This window comes from Pseudochaenichthys georgianus, chromosome 23, assembly GCF_902827115.2.
Source record: "Pseudochaenichthys georgianus chromosome 23, fPseGeo1.2, whole genome shotgun sequence".
NCBI lineage: Eukaryota > Metazoa > Chordata > Actinopteri > Perciformes > Channichthyidae > Pseudochaenichthys > Pseudochaenichthys georgianus.
The window spans coordinates 7,242,865-7,263,922 of record NC_047525.1 but is presented as its reverse complement, the minus strand read 5'-3'; the positions used below and the strand labels follow the sequence as shown (position 1 = coordinate 7,263,922).

The following is a 21,058-nucleotide window of genomic DNA, read 5'->3' as shown; positions in this document are numbered from 1 at the left end:
AAACGTTTTGAATTATGTATATAGTTCCGTTGACACAAGTAGCATTCGCAGAATGAACTGATTAATTGATGAGTAACAATTGAGTATGTGCTCAACAGCGTAAATTGTATTAAGTATTGCACGCATCCAGTGTTGCCATGGCTTTTATAAATCTAAATGTCTAATCTATCGACTAAAATGATGTTGCTATATTTGCTCATCCTTGGGCCAATCAGAAGGCTTGTTTTATTCGGCCAATCAGAAGTCTTGTTTTAATATGTCCAATAAATAGGCTTGTTTTAATGGGGAAATCAGAGGGCTTCTTTTGTTGGGCAAATCAGAAGGCTTGTTTCAATGGGCCAATCAGAGAGCTCGTTTCAATGGGCCAATCAAAGTGCGTGATTCAATGCACCAATAAGAGGGCTGGTTTAAATTGGGATATCAAAGGGCTCATTACAATGGACTAATCAGAGGGCTTGTTTCTATGGATAAATCAACTGAATCTTTCCAGTAGACCAATCAGAAGGCTTGTTTCATTACAAGAGACTGAACCCCCAACTTCTCTCTAAGGCTGAGCCTCTGGTGTGTGTGAATGATCACCGGATTAGATGATGAGCAGTTAAGCAACTTGTATGGCTGCCCTGCCATCAGTGTCTGAATGGGTAGATGTTGGCATGTGGTGTACAAGCACTTTGAGTAAACAGAAGACTAGAAAGGGGCTATATTAACGTACGTTACCATTTATATACAAATAACTGCTTTGTGTATGCTTTTATCCATCAGCTTTCGCAGAGCTCCAGACGGACATCCATGAGCTGACCAGTGATCTGGACGGAGCAGGCATCCCCTTCTTGGACTACAGGACCTACACCATGAGGGTCCTATTCCCGGGCATCGAGGAGCATCCTGTACTCAGAGATCTGGAGGTGTGGTGGAATGGTTTTCTGATTATTCAACTTGTATTATGTATTGTTCCTGCGTTAGTCTGTGTCTCTTTTTTCACTTTATAGTTGCCTAACACAGAGCTGGATCTCTGACATATTCAAATTCTGCATGTGTCAGATTGTGATTGTTATTTGGGTCACAGGAAAAGTAACTTGTACATAATGTTGGACATCAGAATAACGTTCTCAATTAACATGCTATCTATAGCATTTCCATTAAATAGATATTCCATTAGATGTGTTTCGTTCAAAGAATTTCTGAAAACAGGACAGCTATTTGTAAGAAGTTGATACCAATTTCCTATTCATTTAGACAATGGAAAGTATGTGTACCTGTTCTTCCGTCTCTGTCACATAACAATCCCGATGCAATTAGCCCTATTCGAAAAGAGAGCAAAACGAACAAGCAAATTAACAATGTGGTGGGTCAGAGTAGGTGAAATTGAAGCCGAGGTTGTTGTGTTGCTGTCTGGTAAACAAAAGCCTTTTGACAGCCGACACAAACACTTTATCAAAAACAAACAAGACAACCTCAAATCAGGAGCGCGCTCTCATTAATAACTCAAACAATATGAGAAGCTGCTCGTTTTTTTTCTCTCCACCTCAAAAACAAATTAAAAGTCAATTAGTGGGAGAAAGCAAAAGAAAAAAAAGCAGTTGATTCATCGTCGGCAGTGACATTGATAGACAGCCGTAATTGAGCAGGTCGTCTTTTCCCATTAAGAGAATGATGGACCCCCATTCCACTGCCCTCAGGATTGGCCACTCGATCCCTGATGATAATTTCCCAGTAATAAGCAATATTAATGATGTTTTAATTGGTGTAAATGTGGAACTGTATGAGGAGTATAATATGGAATTAAAGCCTAATGAAAAAAGCAGGCGCCTTGTCTTAAGCGGTTTATGGCTGCCTAATTGTTATTGATGTGTCAGATCATTTAAAGTCACGTTTTTGACTGTGGGTTTCAGAAAGAAAGAGCATAGGTGAGAAAACTCTTTCAAAACTGGATTTTCACAGTCAGTTAAAATAAGGAAAAATATTAAAATATAGTTTGGCATGTGTGAGCTCTACCCTTTCACATTATATGTATTCCTGGTTACTGTTGAGGTTGGTTCTTAGGAGTCAAAAGGACTTCCTTGCCTCGACAATTTATTTTCCTAACAACTTGACTATACCTCTAAATCTCATGTTGCCTGCTGCTTCGTATGATTGTTTCCCCATTTCCCTCTTGATCTTTACGGAAATAATTCCATTTCAGCAGCGGCTGCCATATTGTTTTCTTCTGTCTGCCTTCCAAACTCAAATATCCCAGTGACCCTGTGAAAATTGTGTGTAGGTCAGGACATGTCTCCATAATCCATGTTTGTTCCACGGTAGAGTATAATACATTTGTTTGGTCTATAACCTGCAAACACTTACAGTTTATTATATAGAACAAAAGCACAAAACATTCACAATAACATGTTCAAGACTTCCTTATTGTGTGCTTTCATTCACAAGCTCATAGTGTATAAACGCAAACAAGGAAAATGCCAACACTTGAAGCACAGACATTGTATGCATCTTGTCAGGCGTATTAAATTAGACTTGCCACTTAACAATAGCTCCCAGCAGATTACAAGAGGTTCCTCCAGGAAAGGTAAAAGACAGAACATATGCTGGTTGGCAGCTGCTTTGGGTACAAAGACATGCCGTCTTACCACAAGTGCTCTTGACAGATACAAAAAAACGTAATCTCAATGGATGCTGTTTACGGGAAAAGACGAAGTGCCTAGTATAAATGGTGCAGGGACATTGTGGGCTCAGGCGAGGGGAATTCACATCACTGCCTCTTCCTTTCAACGTACATTAGTGTGGCACACGGCACCATCGACATAATAAGCATTCCCGCAAGAGACCGATTGTTTCCCTGCCTTTATTCTCAACCTTCACACGAAATGCAACAAAAGCTGCACGATTTTAAAGTCCTTATCTCCCTTGTTGCTTTTTTGTCTTTCTCTCATTCTGTTTCTCCTTTCTTCCTCCTTATTTATGAGGACAGATTTATGAACTGATACCTGCACTTTCAATTAGAGAAACCAGACCTGAATTCAATTATTACGTCTAATACATGTTCACGGGCGTTAATAAAGCACATATATGAACCTGATCAAAATGTATTTATTATGATTATATGTTATATAAAACTGTGTTTAGTCAGCCATGTTTACGTATTTGACTAGGGATGCAGGAAGCTAATATAGCATCCACAGGAACTGGGTTTATATGACATGGCTTTGAATGTGTTACCTGGATTCTGTACTTGTTCCACTCCTCGTTATTTTCAATGTGTCCCTGTCAGATGAACATTTCTGATGTGTTCACAGGTGCCAGGCTACCGGCAGGAGCAAGTGGAGAAGGGGCTGAAGCTGTTCGGCCAGCTCATCAACAACAAGGTCTTCCTGCTGTGTTTTATTCGCACTCTGGAGGCCCAGCGTGGCTTCTCCATGAGGGACCGTGGCAACGTGGCCTCACTTATCATGACAGTGTTGCAGAGCAAGTTGGAGTATGCCACTGATGTCCTCAAACACCTGCTGTCTGACCTTATAGACCGCAACCTTGAGAGCAAGAACCACCCCAAGCTGCTGCTACGAAGGTGAGGACCAGGCCGGAAAAGATGTGCCGAGTTTAACTCACCTCTTATACCCTTCTAACAGGTGGCTAAAGTCATACAGCTGGTAGTGACCTTTGAAGATGCAGAGGATGCATTAAGAAAGAACAGTTCAACCAAATATCTCCCTATGATTTATATGTACACACTGAACACCTGCCACACAGACTCCACTTCTGGAAACATAGGGTTTGTGCTGGGTTGGGGATAGGGATAAACGTGTGTACTGGTTAATGTAAACACTTTAATATCAAGGGCTGGACTCTCTTTGCGTCTGTTCCACGTTTGGATTAACTCCGTGACCTTGGATTGCCTGTTCTGTCTCAGAGACACCAGAGTGCGTTGCTATGCCACATCATTAGCAACATAATTATGATGAATTAGCACTGAATAGAGTTTCACATAGCTCAAGAGGGGGGGGAATAGTCACTTCTGACAAAAGCAGGAAAACAGTGAAAGCTTGCACTTCGACACAGTCATGTTCCTCCCTTGGGTTTGTAGTCGAGCTTTAATGGCACGCACTTGAACGCAGCATTGTAAGGGATTACACTGCCTGCCCGCAGTGTGTAGTACATGTGATGATTATGGTTACTTGAGTAAACCGCCTGCCTTTCAGCTGATGTGTGTAAACGCATGTCTACTCATACATATGGACGTGTATGTTGTTTTGCTCGGGGGTCAACCGGAAAGTCTTGACACCCCCCGATGATTTGCCAGGCACCTTCCAAATTAATTAGTCTCCTTTCAATTACAATGCTGATTTTCCCTCAGGCTAAAAACTCATCCCTGCCAATAAATACACACACACACGCGACAAGCATATATCATAGGAAGAGGACTGACATGGATGCTCGTACCATGGGAATTTTCATCTCATGAAAGCACGTTTAGACGATGCTCGGTGATGCAGAGGAAGATTGATGTTGTCTGGGCACAGGAGCCATAATTAATTGCAGCAAGAGCTCACCAAGCTCGGTGCAGCCACTAAACAATGGAGTAACGGCTGATCCTGGAGATACAGCAGGAGAGACAGCGGCACAGGGAAAGGGAGTCAAGGACAATGGAGACACTTAACGCTGTGTCACCAAGTAAGGCACTTAGTTTACATGGCACTATTGCTTTGAATGTGCAAGGTCTGAACCATGTGAGGAGAAACTGCCATGCGCAAAAACATTCTCCAATATTGTGATGACAATACATCTCGTGTGATACATTCACACATTCGTTAAAATGTGCGCTTTACCTTTCTATATTAGCATGGTTGTTCTTAAAATCTGAACCAGAGTCAAACAAACTGTCTTCTATGACACTTTCAGTCGTTGTCACGGAGGGAGAAGTCAACCTGGGAGAGAGCCAATCACAGTGCAGCACTGGAGAGAGAGCCATGTTTACAACAAACGTGCGGGCGGTTTGATCGCCCATGTGTCATCCGCACCATTGTGATTGGCACTGATCAGACTGTCTTCATCTGGTCCTTTCTTCTTAGAAGCGCGTGTTAGTCCTTCGACATCCCAGCATGCATTTCAGTTGTGATGAGGCAGTGTGATCAAGCTATGCCACCCTATAGAGCGGGTTGACTGGCGTGTCCTTGGATAGCGGCTGGAAATAGCCCAGATAGAGCGGCATAAGGCTATGGAGATGGAGCTTCTGGAAAGATAGCACCAGTTTCCTCTCCTCCTTTCCGCGTTCTTCCTCTTCCCTCTCACTCTTCCTCTCTTTCACCATGTTTGCTCACACTGAGTGTTATTCTCCCTCACACCGCCTCTGCTTCCTCCTCTACTTGTTCTGAGGCTTGTGCCACTTGCCACCATCCCTTTCTTTATCTCTCTCTTCCTCCCTTATACTCGCTCGCTCAATCTATATCCCCCCTCCCCTCTTTCCCCTCCCCTGTTTTCTTGATTGCTAAATCAATGCTTAAAGTGCGTGAGCAGGGTGTCTCTGGCACAGCATCTGAGCATGGCTACCCACTGCCTCCGCTTCCAAGAAATCTCTGTGTGTGCATGTGTGTGTCTTTTTGCTCTCTCTCCACACACACACACACACACACACACACACACACACACACACATCCTTCCATCTGTCCCATCTCAACCTGTGCTGAAGCACAACCACCAGGCAAGCTAACTAACGAGAGCCTTCCACAACCATCTGTCGCATTCCTCTCAGCCCTTTCCTCCTGAAACGCCTGTCTCCCCTCCATTCCTCCACCCCCTCACTCGCCTCCCCTCAACACCATCCTTCTCCCTGTCATACAGAGTTAAACACCATTTTACAAAGCCTTAAGTTTACTTTGGCTGCTGGTAATGTGTCAGAATACCAGTTTTAATATTGGTCAAAAGACGAAAGCCCGATATGTTCTTGTGTTGATCACAGCTTTGGTTCGGCTTAAACACGGACACACACTCCCCGCACGGGGTTAAAAGCCCCTTGTTCACTTTAAAGATATCTTTGTTGAAAACAGGTCCGCAGCTAGGCGTCACTGTGAGACGTTTTGACACTCAGGGTGAGCAATCTTCCTCAGAGAGAGACTCGGATGCAGTTACCTGTTCGGTTAACCCAGCTAAGCCAAAGTCATATCAGTAAACAAGAAATGAACTTAAATGAGCAGATTTACACTCCAGGAAGTGACAGTTAGCAGAAAGACATTTGCATAGAACAACATGCTGGTTGGAGCTATGGCCAACCCATGTGTGATGGAGCAAACCTTCCCAACACCCCTTCATCAGTGATCAGGAGGAAGTCCCCTCCGCTCTCCATCCTTCTCCACGCCCACTGCCCCTCTGACCGGCTGCCAGCACGGCCCACCTGACCATGCCAACACGCCACGGCACATTTCATTGTATTAACCCCAGCGCAGGTTGTGCTGTGTTGTGAGTAGCAGCTTAGCAAAGGGTTGGAGAAGACTGTTTGGAACGTGTCATACTAAACGTTAGATCCCAAAGCAGCTCCGTCACAGAGCCATTTCTATCCTCATTCCCTCTGCGCTCTGATGAAGAGGGAGCATAAGCAAACTGCTGGGGCCGTGCCAAGACTTCTTACTACAGCAGGGACAGCACCCACTGCCAGAAGCATGCACACACACACCACACACACACGGTCATTTCTGAATACATCCGCAGTGGGATTAATTTGTGCTTTTTAACAGCGGCACACTTGTCCACTTACACAGGCACACAATGTCTATTTGGAGTGAATAGAGAAAGGCAAGTTTAAAAGAAGAAAAGCAAAAAGCCAGACTCGACCGAGCCATTTCTTCTCATTCCTTTCCTAATTTTCCTGTTCCACTGCCCCCTCCCTCCCGCCCTCCCTCCCTGTGCACCTCCTCGTTCCTCCACGCTCCTTTCATCCCTTTGATAGATGGGCTACATTTGTGGAAATGGAGAGGATTTGGAAGTGTGTATGATTGCAGGAGGAAGCCAGAGGGAGCACGGAAGAAAGCAAGGACACATGAAAGAAAAGATGAAAAGTGACCTTGTTGACCCTTGGATCTACGGGCGGGGGGGGGGGGGCAGCGGGCACAGTTAGAGACAGGAAGTTAATCCCCCCCAGGTGTTGTGCCAATGATGGCAGGGGGTGCCAAGCCAACCCACTGGCACAGCGGACATTATATCCCCCCCGCCTCATGTCTCAGTGTGTGGAGCCCCTTAAAGAGGCTGTCTGAATGGAGGAAGGCGGGAGGGCTGCAGGTGGCAGCTGACACACGGGACAAAACCAAAACACACACACACACACACACACACACACACGGACACAATGGATCCTAATCCTAAAATATTGATGCCTATGGTTGTTGCTCATTGAAAGCAGAGGGAGGGATGTGTGTGTGTGTGTGTGTGTGTGTGTGTGTGTGTGTGTGTGTGTGTGTGTGTGTGTGTGTGTGTGTGTGTGTGTGTGTGTGTGTGTGTGTGTGTGTGTGTGTGTGTGTGTGTGTGTGTGTGTGTGTGTGTGTGTGTGTGTGCGTGTGTGTGTGTCTGAGGTGTTCTGACAGATTACCCACACACCCCTGCTGCTGGTCAAGAAGGTGGCTGTCAAAGGATATCCGATCCTGCCTCTCCTCTTTCTCCCCTCGCAACCACCGCTGTTGTTAATATGTATGCAGATTAGTCATTCACACGGGATCAATCACACCGTTGGCCCAGGTCAACACATACACACAAATGCAGACACACACCATTTTGCCACACTAGTAGAGCACGGATGCCAGGCAGAGAAAGAAAGGGAGATGTATTCATTCACTTTCTATTGTGCACGGATCGAGTGTTGGTCCAGTGAATAGGCAAGGGAGCACTTGGTAATGAGGCCAGTGTTATTACAGGGCCCATGCAGCCCCTAACGACATCAATCCACTGGGATCAAATAAAGGCTTTTAATTGCTTTGCCTCATATTAAAATCCCCGCCGCCGTAGACAAGCTGCCCTTGGCGTGCCTGAACATAAAAGCCAGCCGAGAGATTGGCTGAAAGGCCGTCATATGTGCAGAGGCTCACTCAATCCATGTCTTTGCAATTATATGTGTGTAACGAAAGCCTATTCATTAGCAGCGGTCATCATTTTTAGACGAATATTTGATGACTTTGTTGAATATTTATGGTGGTAATAACAGCGTTGCGGGTCATAAGTTCACGATGTGCTTTGTGTCCTTCTGTTGGCAGGACTGAGTCTGTTGCAGAGAAAATGCTGACCAACTGGTTCACGTTCCTCCTCTACAAGTTTCTCAAGGTACATCTTCAATGTTTGCTTCACTATTGAGCCAAGGGTTTTGTTTACTCCCAAATGTGCAGATTGTGGATACAATAGCAATTCATTGTAAGAAATGTGTACTTTTCATGACTTCGATCAGACTTGAATAAATCGATTCTGTTCATTTCAGCTAGAATATACTGTATGATGATATGGATGTGGCGTTAAGAAGTAATACCCTACAGCAGGGGTGTCAAACTCCATTTCATCGCGGGCCACATTAGCATTATGGTTGCACTCAAAGGGCCGGTTGTAACTCTATAAATATACATATATAAATATATAATATATATAAAATAATGTAATGTGTAATGTAATTATATTACATTATTGCCTCTGAATTGGATTATTATTGGATAACTTCATAATTAACTACGTCTTAAAGCAGAAGTCCAGGGCAAATAATTGCAAGTCTCTTCAGTGCGCATGTCACAAAATGATTTTAAAAAAGATCTGTAAAAAATTTGAAAATGTAAAGAAATGTGGAAGAAAAAAGTCAAATTCTGAAAAAAAATCATATTTGAGATGCATTGTGGGACATGTAGTGTATGGGCGACGCGCTTCTGCATGTTCGGCATGTAACCATATAATAAACGTATTATAATCTTAGCAAGCTCTTGCGGGCCACATACAATGAAGTTGCGGGCCGGTTTTGGCCCCCGGGCCTTGAGTTTGACACCCCTAACACACTAACATTTGTTCATTACTAAACTTTGCTGTCATCCAAGTGTAGAATGGCTTCAAAGTTGTCTTCCTCCCTGTTAACGTTGTCTTCCTCTCTCTCTCTTCACAGGAGTGTGCAGGCGAACCTCTCTTCTCCCTCTTCTGTGCCATCAAGCAGCAGATGGAGAAAGGCCCCATTGACTCCATCACAGGAGAAGCCCGCTACTCGCTCAGCGAAGACAAGCTCATCAGACAACAGATTGACTACAAGACGCTGGTAAGGGGTTCACCAGGCCCGCGGTGCAGGGGCTGAAAGGGGACACTTAATATGCTTCCAGGGAGAAGAGGGGAGGGACAGGGTGGTTATGGGTTGTCGGTCATGAGATGAGCAACGCAGCATAAAGTTGTCGTTGTCACGCTCGACATGCAGAGGGCACAAGAGCGCCGACCTCACTTCCTGTACGAGAGCTGTCAAGAAAAAGAGAAAGGCTTGGAAATGACAAAGAGAAATAGACCATTTCAGAATATGCATGTTTGAATGGCGACATATGGAGAGAGGCGATGAAGCATCCTCCTTCTGGAACCTCTCTGTTCTCCAGTCATCTGAGGTGTGTGTTTGAATGGGAAAACTCAGCACTGTTAAATCCTGACAGCGTTCAAGAACCTTGATTACACGTTGACCCTCTCTTTTATGACGTGTTTTGGAGCTCCTCTTGTATTTTGGGTAATTCTCCACACACCTGGAGACAGAACTGATACATATGCTAATAATATTATAATTAGCTGGTTTACTGCTGCTCATCAATTGAGGAAGCGCACTGCTGTCTCTCTTCCACCTCTGATGAAAAAGCAGCTTCCCCGGTGAATGATCTTTTTCTTCCCTGCAATTATCTCAAAGGCCCTTTGGCGAGCACAGAATGGTTTCATTTCCATTGAGTACACATCCAATGCAATCAACAAGGTTAACACACACACACACACTTTCTCTACGACGATTACAAATACATTATATAAAGCACAATATATCCTTTCATCTCAGAAACATGGACTGCTGCAGTTACCAATATTGCCAGAATTCCTATCGTTAGAGACCTGGGAATAATAATGTGTGTTTGTGCTACAGGTGTTGAACTGCATCCATCCAGAGAATGAGAAAAGCCCAGAGATCCAGGTGAAGGCTCTGAACTGCGACACCATCAGCCAGGTGAAGGAGAAGATCCTGGACGCCATCTACAAGAACGTGCCACACTCCCACCGCCTGAAAGCCTCCGACATGGACCTGGGTACTAATCCTCGTCTTGATACTGTATATATAAATAATGCGAAAAAAGCAGGCAAATAGTCTGATGTATTTATTAGTGCAACTGTTTATTTACAGTACAGTGCTGAATAAGGATAAGGACAATTACCATGGCAGTGCTTCCATCAATTTCTGATTGCAGCCTCAATACTTTGCCATGACATGTTGGATTGGAATTTGTTTAATTAAGTCAATAATCCTAACACCGCTCACTCATAAAGCACATCATATATTAAACAAAAGTATAAAAACGAGAGGTAATATCCACATCCATAAAATAATCATAAAATCCTAAAAACAAATGGATAAAATAAAAGTCGACACATAAGAAGACCATAGATAATACTAGCACCTGTAGGGAAATTAACAGCAACATCAAACGACTGGAAAGATAAAGTGCTCCGAATGCAATCAAAACATGTCCCATTGGAGAGTTTTGCATTCCTTTATGTATTTATGTGTATAATGGGATCTTTTGTATTCTTCCGTTCACCATTGTAGTCTCGCTGAAGCTTTCAGTTACTGTTCAGCTCGTCAACACATTTCTAACCACGCAGCGCTTCCTATGTATGTGTCTGGAGAATAGCACGCTGAACTTAGACACACATCGATTTTTTACAAAGGATTCCCCACCCCTCTTTAAACGTACAAGTCTTCTTAGATTTTGAGAAGTAGATTTCTGTAAGACCCTTGGAGACTTGACTTCCTGGCCGGGTTGGCTCAGATGTCTGAGAGTAGTCTCTCCCCTCCCCAAACGTCCCATCGATCCACTCTCTTGTTGACTCGAGTCTGAGTCAGATGATTGATCAGCTAATCAATCGAGACGCTCTGTGATCTCTTTTCTACAAAATCATTTCCTAGCGTCCTTTCTTTCTGTTTCTCTTTCTTTCTGAGTAAGATAGTAAGCAGGGCTTGATTGTTCAAATGCAGGCTTTCGGTGCCTTGTATGATCCCTTTTGGCAGCTACAGTATGCACTTATTTCCACAAGGTCAGAATGTTATCTAACTCCGCTCGTATATATTTGCAAATGACTTTAGGGGTCAAATGAAAGGGGGCAATACTTTCTGCAAAACTCATGATCAGGGGGTTTGGTACACCTTTGGAGCACAACAACCATGATTGTTTGTCTGCCAATATCTACAGTCTCTCTCTCTGTACCACGCACTGGGCTTTTTTATGGTGTAATATTGCCGGAAGGATCTTCCAGGCCCCTGTTGTGTGTTGGTAATAGCATATTTATAACCAACCCTAAATCCAAGATGGGCTCTGCTTACCTTGGGGAACCTGTCTGGGTGATAGCTAAGTGGAGAGATTGGTTTAGCCTTTTGACGACACTCCTGGATAAAATTGTTTTACGGCCCCCTTTGGGCTCGACGCGTTGTTCTATTATGTTTGATTACGAGAGGGAATTGGACATTGTCACAGATAGCTGGCCAGTTACTTTGTATGTAAGAGAGACTGAGTAAAAGCAGCTCCCTGGTCTACATCCTTTGTCTCCAAAAGTCCTCTGCTAAACATTAGTCAGCGAGAATACGCGTGACATATATTTTCACGCAGGTAGGGTTGATCTTAATGTGTGTGTCATGCGTTGTGATTATCATTCTTTGGTTTTGTGCAATTTACAACAGGTCTTCCATTTGATTGATCTTTTATTTTTTTTTGAAGTTGCTCTACGCACATTCTACAGGTCACATCAGTGGCTGTCATGATCTCTGACACACTCTCACACACACACACACACACACACACACACACACACACACACACACACACACACACACACACACACTCTCTCTGATTGCAATGAACGATAAGAATAATGAGACTGTGGCAGGCCGGTCCCGAGACGGATCGGCGAGCAGTGTTGTTATCCCAGATATTGTTTCTGATTCCCCTCTGCTGCAATCCTTCAGAGGAGAGGACAAAGAGGCTAGGTCCTGTGTGTGTGTGTGTGTGAGTGTGTGTCTTTGTGTCATTGTGTGAGTGTTACCCGGAGCAAAAGTGTGTATCACATCTCCATGGAGTACAACAGTCACCTTCAGCCTTTCTCTTCATAAGCTTCCATCCACTCCCCAAAGTCCTTATCTCTCTGAGTGTGAGTCAAAATGCAAGTCCATACACACACGCGCACACACACACACACACACACACACACACACACACACACACACACACACACACACACACAATCTTTCTACTGAGCAACCACCGGATTTGGGATTCCAAGTCAATTCAGTTTGCTCTGGTTTCACACCGAGGATATTTATTTATTTGTTCCCATTTTCACGTGTTTGCTGAAGCTCGACTGGAGACGGGCGCTCATTTGCATCTGTATGGGAAGATCTACTGTATAGACAGAAACACCAGGAGAATCTTTATTTCCTGCCGATTCTTTCAGAAGCTCACACAATTCATGTCGATCCTCCAAAGGCAGGCCTCATCATGCCGCTTTGTTTTGCTGTTTGTGAACAGAATAGGAGATGACAGTGGCCGACGCGAGAGGGAAACACAGCAGGAACACACACATGGAGATGTGTTCATACCGCCCAGAATGTCTGCGAAAACAATAGAGGAATCATCTGCTTGTTTGTTTTTCATACGACTTCCCCTTTTTACGTATGATAATGTTGCGAGCTGTTTCTACTAAAGCTTTTGTTTTGTACGAAAGTTGCAAAGATGTGGGGGAAGCCGGTGTGTAATGTCATGTAGATGTAATTGTATTGTAAGGTCAGCTAAATGCCAGCGTGTTGTTTATATCAAAGATACTGTTATGTGCGGTGGAAGCTGAAAAGCATGGAAATGATCTGCAGTAGCTTTATGCTGGCATCTTTGTCGTTTCTCCATGGACCGTTGTCGTGGATATCAGCCCGGTGTGCTTTTAACAAAGACCCTGACAATAAGAGCAGCATGGCGGGGGGCTTAGAGCAGTGGATGCTGGTTTGAAAAGGGGAGCGCAGGGACAAATAGCACCTTTAGAGAGCTGAGCATAAGGGCCAGTGTCGAAGATGGAAAAAGATTTGAACAAGCCAGGGGCATGCGGCTGTAATCAGAGCCATCGATCGCAGCAGCAAAGAGATGGACAGGGTGATACATGTAACTAGCCTCTTGTTACCGTCTCTAACATGTGGCATATCTGTTTGGGTCCTCTTTGCCTTTTTTTCTTCTATTTCTACTCTTAAGGTTTTTTTTTTGTAACCTTTTTTGATCCTATTCATGCTTTGCAGGACATTGAAAGATACAAACTAAAATCTTCGGAACATGTAGATCAGGGGTCTCAAACTCAAGGCCCGGGGGCCAAATCCGGCCCGCGACTTCATGTTATGTGGCCCCGCAAGAGCTTGCAAAGAATATAATACGTTTATTATACGGTTACATGACACTTTACAGGAGCAGGTTGCCCGTAAACTACATGTCCCACAATGCATCTTGTTTTGTGACATGCGCACTGAAGAGACTTGCAATTATTTGCCCTGGACTTCTGCTTTCAGACGTAGTTAATTGCTAAGTTATTATCCTATCCGATAATAATGCAATTCAGAGGCAATAATGTAATATAATTATTTTATATATTTATATAGTTACAACCGGCCCTTTGAGTGCAACCTTTATGCGAATGTGGCCCGCGATGAAATTGAGTTTGACATCCCTGATGTAGATAAAGGGAATGGTAACTGGCAGACTGTTTAAGAAAGACTGATGGGTGCATTGCTACTTGTGCCAAAGCCATATCAGCTAGCTTGTAGGGCATCATACATGTACTGTACAAGACAGATTTTAAAGTAAATAGTTTTTAAAGCAGTAGCATTATGTGAATATACCGTACTTTTCGGACTATAAGGCGCACCTGAATATAAGCCGCAGCAGCTAAATTGAATGATGTGTATATATATAAGCCGCACTGGACTATAAGCCGCAGGTGTTTTAATGTTTAATTACCATATGTAAGCAGTCCAGCCTTTTGGAACCCGTTGGTGATCGTGGATGTTTTGACACTCCTCCACGCTGTCAGGATCCACTCGCAAACTTGAACGAAAGTTGCTTTTCGCATGCGACCAGTTTTGGTGAATGATTTATCGCCGCTAGTCATCCACGCCTCCCACTGAACGAAGGGTTTGTGCATGAAAACTTCCTTTGCACAAACTGTCTCGCTCTCGTAATGTCTGTCTGTCTTGCTCTCGTTCTGTCTCTCGGTTCCACTTTTACTTTGGCGCGCTACCTGTCTCACTCTTTTCCGGCATCCAGCTTTTCCTGCTGGAGCCCGCCGCTTAAAGGTGGGGGGCGCGGACCGGCCATAGAGCCCATAGAGTTAAAGGTGGTGGACTGTAACCTGTGAAATCCATAGATTTAGGAGGTCCCCTAGTGGCCGTTAGCTGTACAAATCCATAGATTAGCCGCACCGTTATATAGGCCGCAGGGTCGGAAAATGGGAAAAAAGGCGCGGCTTATAGTCCGAAAATTACGGTAGTTGTTAATATGTTTTTCTTTCCCCCTTTGCAATTGCAGAATGGCGTCAGGGTCGTGGACAGCGTGTGATCCTGCAGGATGAAGACGTCACCACTAAGATCGAAGGTGACTGGAAGAGGCTGAACATGCTGTTCCATTACCAGGTACGCTTTGACTAGAGATTCTAAAATACTGACGACTGCAACCTGCTTTAAACTCTTCATATTACCCCCAAATAATGCCTCAATATTTGAACTGTTTAAGAACTTGGTCAAAGTACGTTTACTTTGGGTCCATGGGGTTGGAACCGTTGCTTGTTACACGATCATTACCATAGCAAATGGTCTTTAAAAGTGTTATAATACAAAGTGTTTGTAAAGTTTTAGAGTTCACAGAGAAAGGAGAGATTGTTAAATAAAAAGCTGGTTGCTATCTGCCAACGCCTGGCTGGTTTATATACTTTGCTTTTATAATGGAAAGCAAAGTAATGAATTACATTTTTAAGTTGTACATTTCTTTCCTACCACCAGTCATCCCTTTATCAATAGTACATTAAGCTCGCTCTGATGTCCTCTCCACTCCACCTCTCCCTCTAAAGCTGTGTGGACTCCATCTGCACTAAGCTCCAACACCATCTAATGGACAATACAGTCAAAGGACTTTTCCAGCCATTTAATTGTGCAAGTCCTCAGTTGACACACACACACACACACACACACACACACACACACACACACACACACACACACACACACGCAGAACGTGACCAACAACAGTGACACCTGGAAGTAATCCCTTATGTGTGGAGAGGGCTCCAGATAACATCTGATGTGCCGGCCGAGTGGCGTCTTATTTCTCAAATGGATAAGTGTCGGCAAAAAAATGTCATGTCCAGAATAGATTCATCAGTGGGCACAGACACAAGGTTTACACATGTATTGTCAGGGATTGATATAAAGACGACATTGTGCACAAAATATAAAGGATTTCACTCATTAAATACGCAAAGGCTTTAATGCAGACGGCGATAGACGTATTTCTGAAGGTGTTTTGTCCCATATGAGCAGCCACCGTCTCTCCGGGCAGCCAGGATGAGACTGGATGGTCTTTTTCACCATAGTGTTAATATTCCGAGCAGCTATGCGAGCAGCCACTGTCCCCTACAAGAGCAGTTTGCGTGGTGCCTAAATTAAATGTCAGCATCAGCAAGTGTCAACAGGCTTGGAGTACGAGGCGCGGGTGGAATGGATTAGGGAGCTGATTCCAATCTGAGATAAGATAATGAAGGCAGAAGTTAATTCATTTTTTCAGGCCAGGGAAAGAGGGCTCCTTATCCTTGACACAACAAAATGATCCATTCAAATATTGTCAGGAGGCTACGCAAAGAGCATCGAAGGCAGAGGACAACACAAACACACTCTAACTTTGGTAAAGGGCAGCTCGGATTTAATATATAGCATTTCCACTCGTTTTATTATCGCTGTCTTTCCTTTATGAACCATTGTATTTGAAGGTCTTGTCTCTCTTCTCATCTAAATCAATTGATGCGCTCTATTGATAGATGCTGCCTCTGCCAATCCGGGTGTGCTCTTATATTTGGTCTTACTGTCTGTATGGTGTCTTCCAATACATATTGTTTTTCTTATTAGAAGCTCATACAACCAACCAGACACACCCAATAGAATCATGCGCTTTCCCTTATCACATGCATCTGGTTTGATCTGCCACTCGCCTATCCTAATTCACCCTGCCTTCAGTTACAATGTGACAGTTTGCATCACAGACGTTGTTTTTGTTCAGAACAACTTCACTGAGTAGCCTAAAAGCCAACATTTGACATTTGTCATATCAGATCTTTCCATCCCATAATGACATACATTTCTCTTTCTGTCTTTATCCTCTCCTCCAAAGCCACTCCTCCTGTTTTCATTCTGTTCCATTGTGATCTACTCGTCTTTCTATCCGTTCAGCATATAAGGGCAGTGATCAGGGAGCGTGCATGCTTAAGGGGGCGGGGGAGTTGGGGGGGCCATAGAGGAATAACAAGATCAGCCCTGTGGGCCCCCTGCTTACAATAATATAGACATAATATGCATAAGGAGCAGATTGAGTGACTGGGTGACATAATGATATAATCTTCAAAAGGCTCAGACACACACACACACACACACACACACACACACACACACACACACACACACACACACACACACACACACACACACACACACACACCTATAATAAGCACAAAGGCCCCTGGCCCTCATATCTTGTCCCATCCTCCTACTCCTACTAGAGATCACTTCAATTAACCCTGCCTTTCCCTGCAGCACGGGTAGCCAGATTATGCAGAATAGGGGTTAGTGTGTGTGTTTCGGTGTGTGTACATGTGTTCATGTGTGTGTTTGGGCCCAGCTGGGACAGAGTACACCCAGTTGTGTTAATTGAAACCTATTTGGCTGACTCGGGAAGGAGGAGCGCACGATTGACTCATCCATTCATTTACACACATGGACCAGCACTGACACACACACACACTAATTGATTCTTCACACCTTCATACACACACACACACACACACACACACACACACACACACACACACACACACACACACACACACACACACTACCTACCCCTAGAGGAACAGCATTATTGAGAAGAGACTGTGGGATATCCCCTCTCACACAGGCTCTGCTAAGCCCTCCCTCCCCCTGTCACTCATTAAAGCGTCTTTGAATTGCAGAAAAGTGATATATAAACATATTTTATTATTATTATATGCATGTTTGGGCTGAACAGAGCACATAAGGGTAATCAGATATTCTCTGTGTATCCACATGAAACCAGAATAGATGGAGGGAAATATGATCTATGGGTTTTCTGATTGGTTATGTTAGAAATCTTCACAAATGAGAAAACACTCTGAAAATGGCTTTAGTTTTGAACAGTCATTTGCATAATACGTGTGTGTCTGTTTCCCAGGTACCTGATAATGCAGTGATGGCCTTGGTTCCAAAGCAAGTTACAGCTTACAATTCAGTCAACAACTCCACTGTGTCTCGAACGTCTGCAAGTAAATATGGTAAGTCGACCTGCTTCCGTACACCTTCACGTTTCTGTAGTCAGATAGCTGCTTCAGGCACCACGGTACACACCACATGTACGATCATTTAAAAAACACACTCAATCAAATCGGAGGAATACTTTAGGTCAAATAAATCCGAGAGGTCCACATCCACGGCACCCTACATGACATCAAGGGCAGACCTACAAAGATAAGACGCCATTTTTGAGTAGTTGAAAGGAATCCTAAAACATAACAAGAGACCAAACAGACTTCTCATCTATTGTCCCGGCCTTTTGAGACTCTAAAGTGTGTCCTCTCTTCACTCGGTGTGCCAGTGTGTCCGTGTGCTCAGCATCTCCTTGAACCTGAGAAACCATCAAGTTAGTGTCTGATCAAAGGGCCGGCCTCAACGGCCACACACACTTCAGACACATCAAATGTGGAGCCACATTATTAGCATCGCCTCATCTCCATACGGCCTCACCTCGCCTCTCCGGATCCAAATTAGAGCAGATAGGACAAGGTGAGAGGAGACACGGAAAGGGAGGGAGGAGACCAGAAACACCTCCCTCCACTACTCTTTTTTAAGGGATTGAACTAGTGTCGCACTTGAGAGTGACTTTGAACTCTCCGTGAGCACAATGACCAGATAGGGGAGAAAGATAATTTAATATAGCTACAGACGGGGGGAGGGAGAGTGGAGCAGGGGAGAAAGATGTGGGGATTAAGACACACACATTGTGACATGTTGAGTCAGAGAGAAAGGAGAAACTTGTTGTGTCTTTGATGTCATGTTTCCATTCGAAAACCACAGAGAAAAATAACTCGTCCTTTGTGAGGATCAGAATAGAATCTTTCTCCTCACTCTGCCTCACCCTCAGCTTCCCAACGTCTTGAATAAATCATGAACACAAAATGAAAGTACGACCCACTCCACTTTTCTATAAAGACCACGCTCACATCTTGTTACACCCAATTTAAGAGAATACTTGACACAGGTCTTATAGCACATCTACAGTTAAATATGGCTCCCTGAAACGCCGCCTAGGAGAGACTAATTGTAATGTAATTACATTTGATCAGTAGACACACACTCCGACAAACACACACACAGTATCTGATGTCTCCAGCTGTCTCTTTTCCCCTGAACACTCTCCACCGTTTACTCCTCCCGCCTTCTCTCTTGACAGATTGATTTCTGTCACTGTGAAAAAACATTTGTTTTTTTGTTTTGCTCTTCTCTCTGAACCGCACCCACTGATAAAACATGTTCACACTGTGTAAACATTCATTGAGCCATGTGTTTGGAAATGTCATCGCTACTCCGGCCATTGGGTGGGCCATACATATTTCATCTCTTCTGACATCTGTTCGATTTTGTGTCAGCCACAGATGCCAGAAGAAGCAATGAAAAATTAACCATGCACACTTTCTGAAAGTTTCATATCCAATCTCCCCGACCTGTACATCGAAAGCCTCAAGTCAAAAAAGGGTTGCTGACAGGCAGGTCAAGGCTTGTCTTGCCTCGTTAGTGAAGCGACAGATTAGTATTTTTAGTAGCTTTTCCATTTGTATTTGTTTCTATGTTTTGTAGTGCCTTAGTCAACATTTTCGTCAGCTTTCTTCTCTTCTTGTAAACCTGAGATATGGAACTGATCCCGTACTATTCTATACTTTCTGACACAGGCAACCCAGCAAAATCATTTTTTTCGTACATATCTCAATAGATGTCTATAAAATGCCAATGGAAGCGTGCCTGAAGAAAACAATGTTTACTTTTGGTTTTCTGTTCAAACAGTTCCACATGAACTAATGCATGTTTTTCTCCACAGAGAACATGATCAAGTACACTGGAAGCCCCGACAGCCTGCGCTCCCGTACTCCTATGATCACTCCTGACCTGGACAGCGGGGTCAAAGTGTGGCACCTGGTGAAGAACCATGAGCACGGAGACCAGAAGGAGGGCGACCGCGGCAGCAAGATGGTCTCTGAAATCTACCTGACACGACTTCTGGCGACTAAGGTGAGCTATCGATGTTCAGAACATGCTACAGTCACTTTTTATAAGAATCTGTTATATACAGCAGGGAGTGTCATTTAAATGCATGTTTTCTCTAATCAGTGAAAGGCTAAAAGGTCACGATAACCTTCACCTTTTGAAACCGTGACTCACTTTATTTATTCATATTTACTTTGGATGAGTCATCTCAGCGGGAACGATTATTCAAATGTATTCATCTATCCCCTCAGGTGAGAAAGAGAAAATAGATATTTCTGTCTCTTTTCTTTGCTGTTGCGTTGATTCCGTAGCGCATATCAAAAAGGGTGAAGAAGAAAAGATTTATGAAGCTAGAGAAGGAATTTCTGTAATAAAAAAAAGGATGAGGCAAAAATAGAAATGCCTATAAAATGAGTCTTTATTGAATGTGCCTTCCGACAATGGCCTTCAGAAAGAAGCAGGTAATTTGGTTTGGAGGGAAATGTGACTTTGATCCAGCAGCTGAATACAAATGTCCAGTCCACTCCTAAGTCACCTTCTCCCTCATCCCTTCTTTCAGACAAAAACAGAGGCGTACATGGAGGGTAAAATAAAAAGACAGGCTTCGATATGAAAATGTTCAGTCTGTGATTTTTTGATTCAGGAACATTTCTGTTTGTTTTTGATCCCCTGCCCACCTTTGTTTAGCAGTTCACATGGAGATCTCAGTACTGGGAATAGAAAGAAGAATGAAGTGAATAAAAACATGTATCTTTGAATATCTTGCACTGATAAGACCTCATAAAACTCATTTCCATATGGGTTCATAAGCAACCCTTAGAAGTTGGGCGGCAAGTCCAATATGTTTTTAAATCATTACTTTCAGATAATATGAGACCAGAGTAGATTGCTAAGTTTATTTCACTTACTTAGTCTCTCTTTAGACAACTAAGATGTAACAGCTGCCACCGTGGCCACAATCAAAACATAATACTTAATGCAAAATCCTTGTGTAGGCAGCATAAGATTGTGTTGGAAAAAACCCTGAATATACTGCAGTGAGAGAGATTTGATTTTCTATGACTTTACCTTTAATGTCTAAGAAGAAATATGTGTCAGTTCTATCTTTCTTTAAAAATAACGCAGACATCACAGACAATATGTGTTTGTACTATGGAGAACTAATGACTGCAGATGTGTGGGCAGATTAGTAAAATCAGGCGATCAATTAAAGCCGATAACGGAGACAACAACAGGGAGAGAGAGGCATGGCAGTGGCATGATAAGCAA

General features: G+C 43.6%; 1 protein-coding gene across 1 annotated transcript in view; it reads left to right on the top strand.

The window, feature by feature from the left end:
* plxna4 (plexin A4) overlaps positions 1 to 21,058 on the top strand; it is a 233,721-nt gene that overhangs the window by 198,309 nt on the left and 14,354 nt on the right. The window contains 8 exon segments of the mRNA XM_034074985.2: positions 763 to 905; positions 3,291 to 3,559; positions 8,226 to 8,292; positions 9,107 to 9,253; positions 10,100 to 10,259; positions 14,781 to 14,884; positions 17,706 to 17,805; positions 19,623 to 19,813. Coding sequence (XP_033930876.1) covers positions 763 to 905; positions 3,291 to 3,559; positions 8,226 to 8,292; positions 9,107 to 9,253; positions 10,100 to 10,259; positions 14,781 to 14,884; positions 17,706 to 17,805; positions 19,623 to 19,813 — 1,181 coding nt within the window.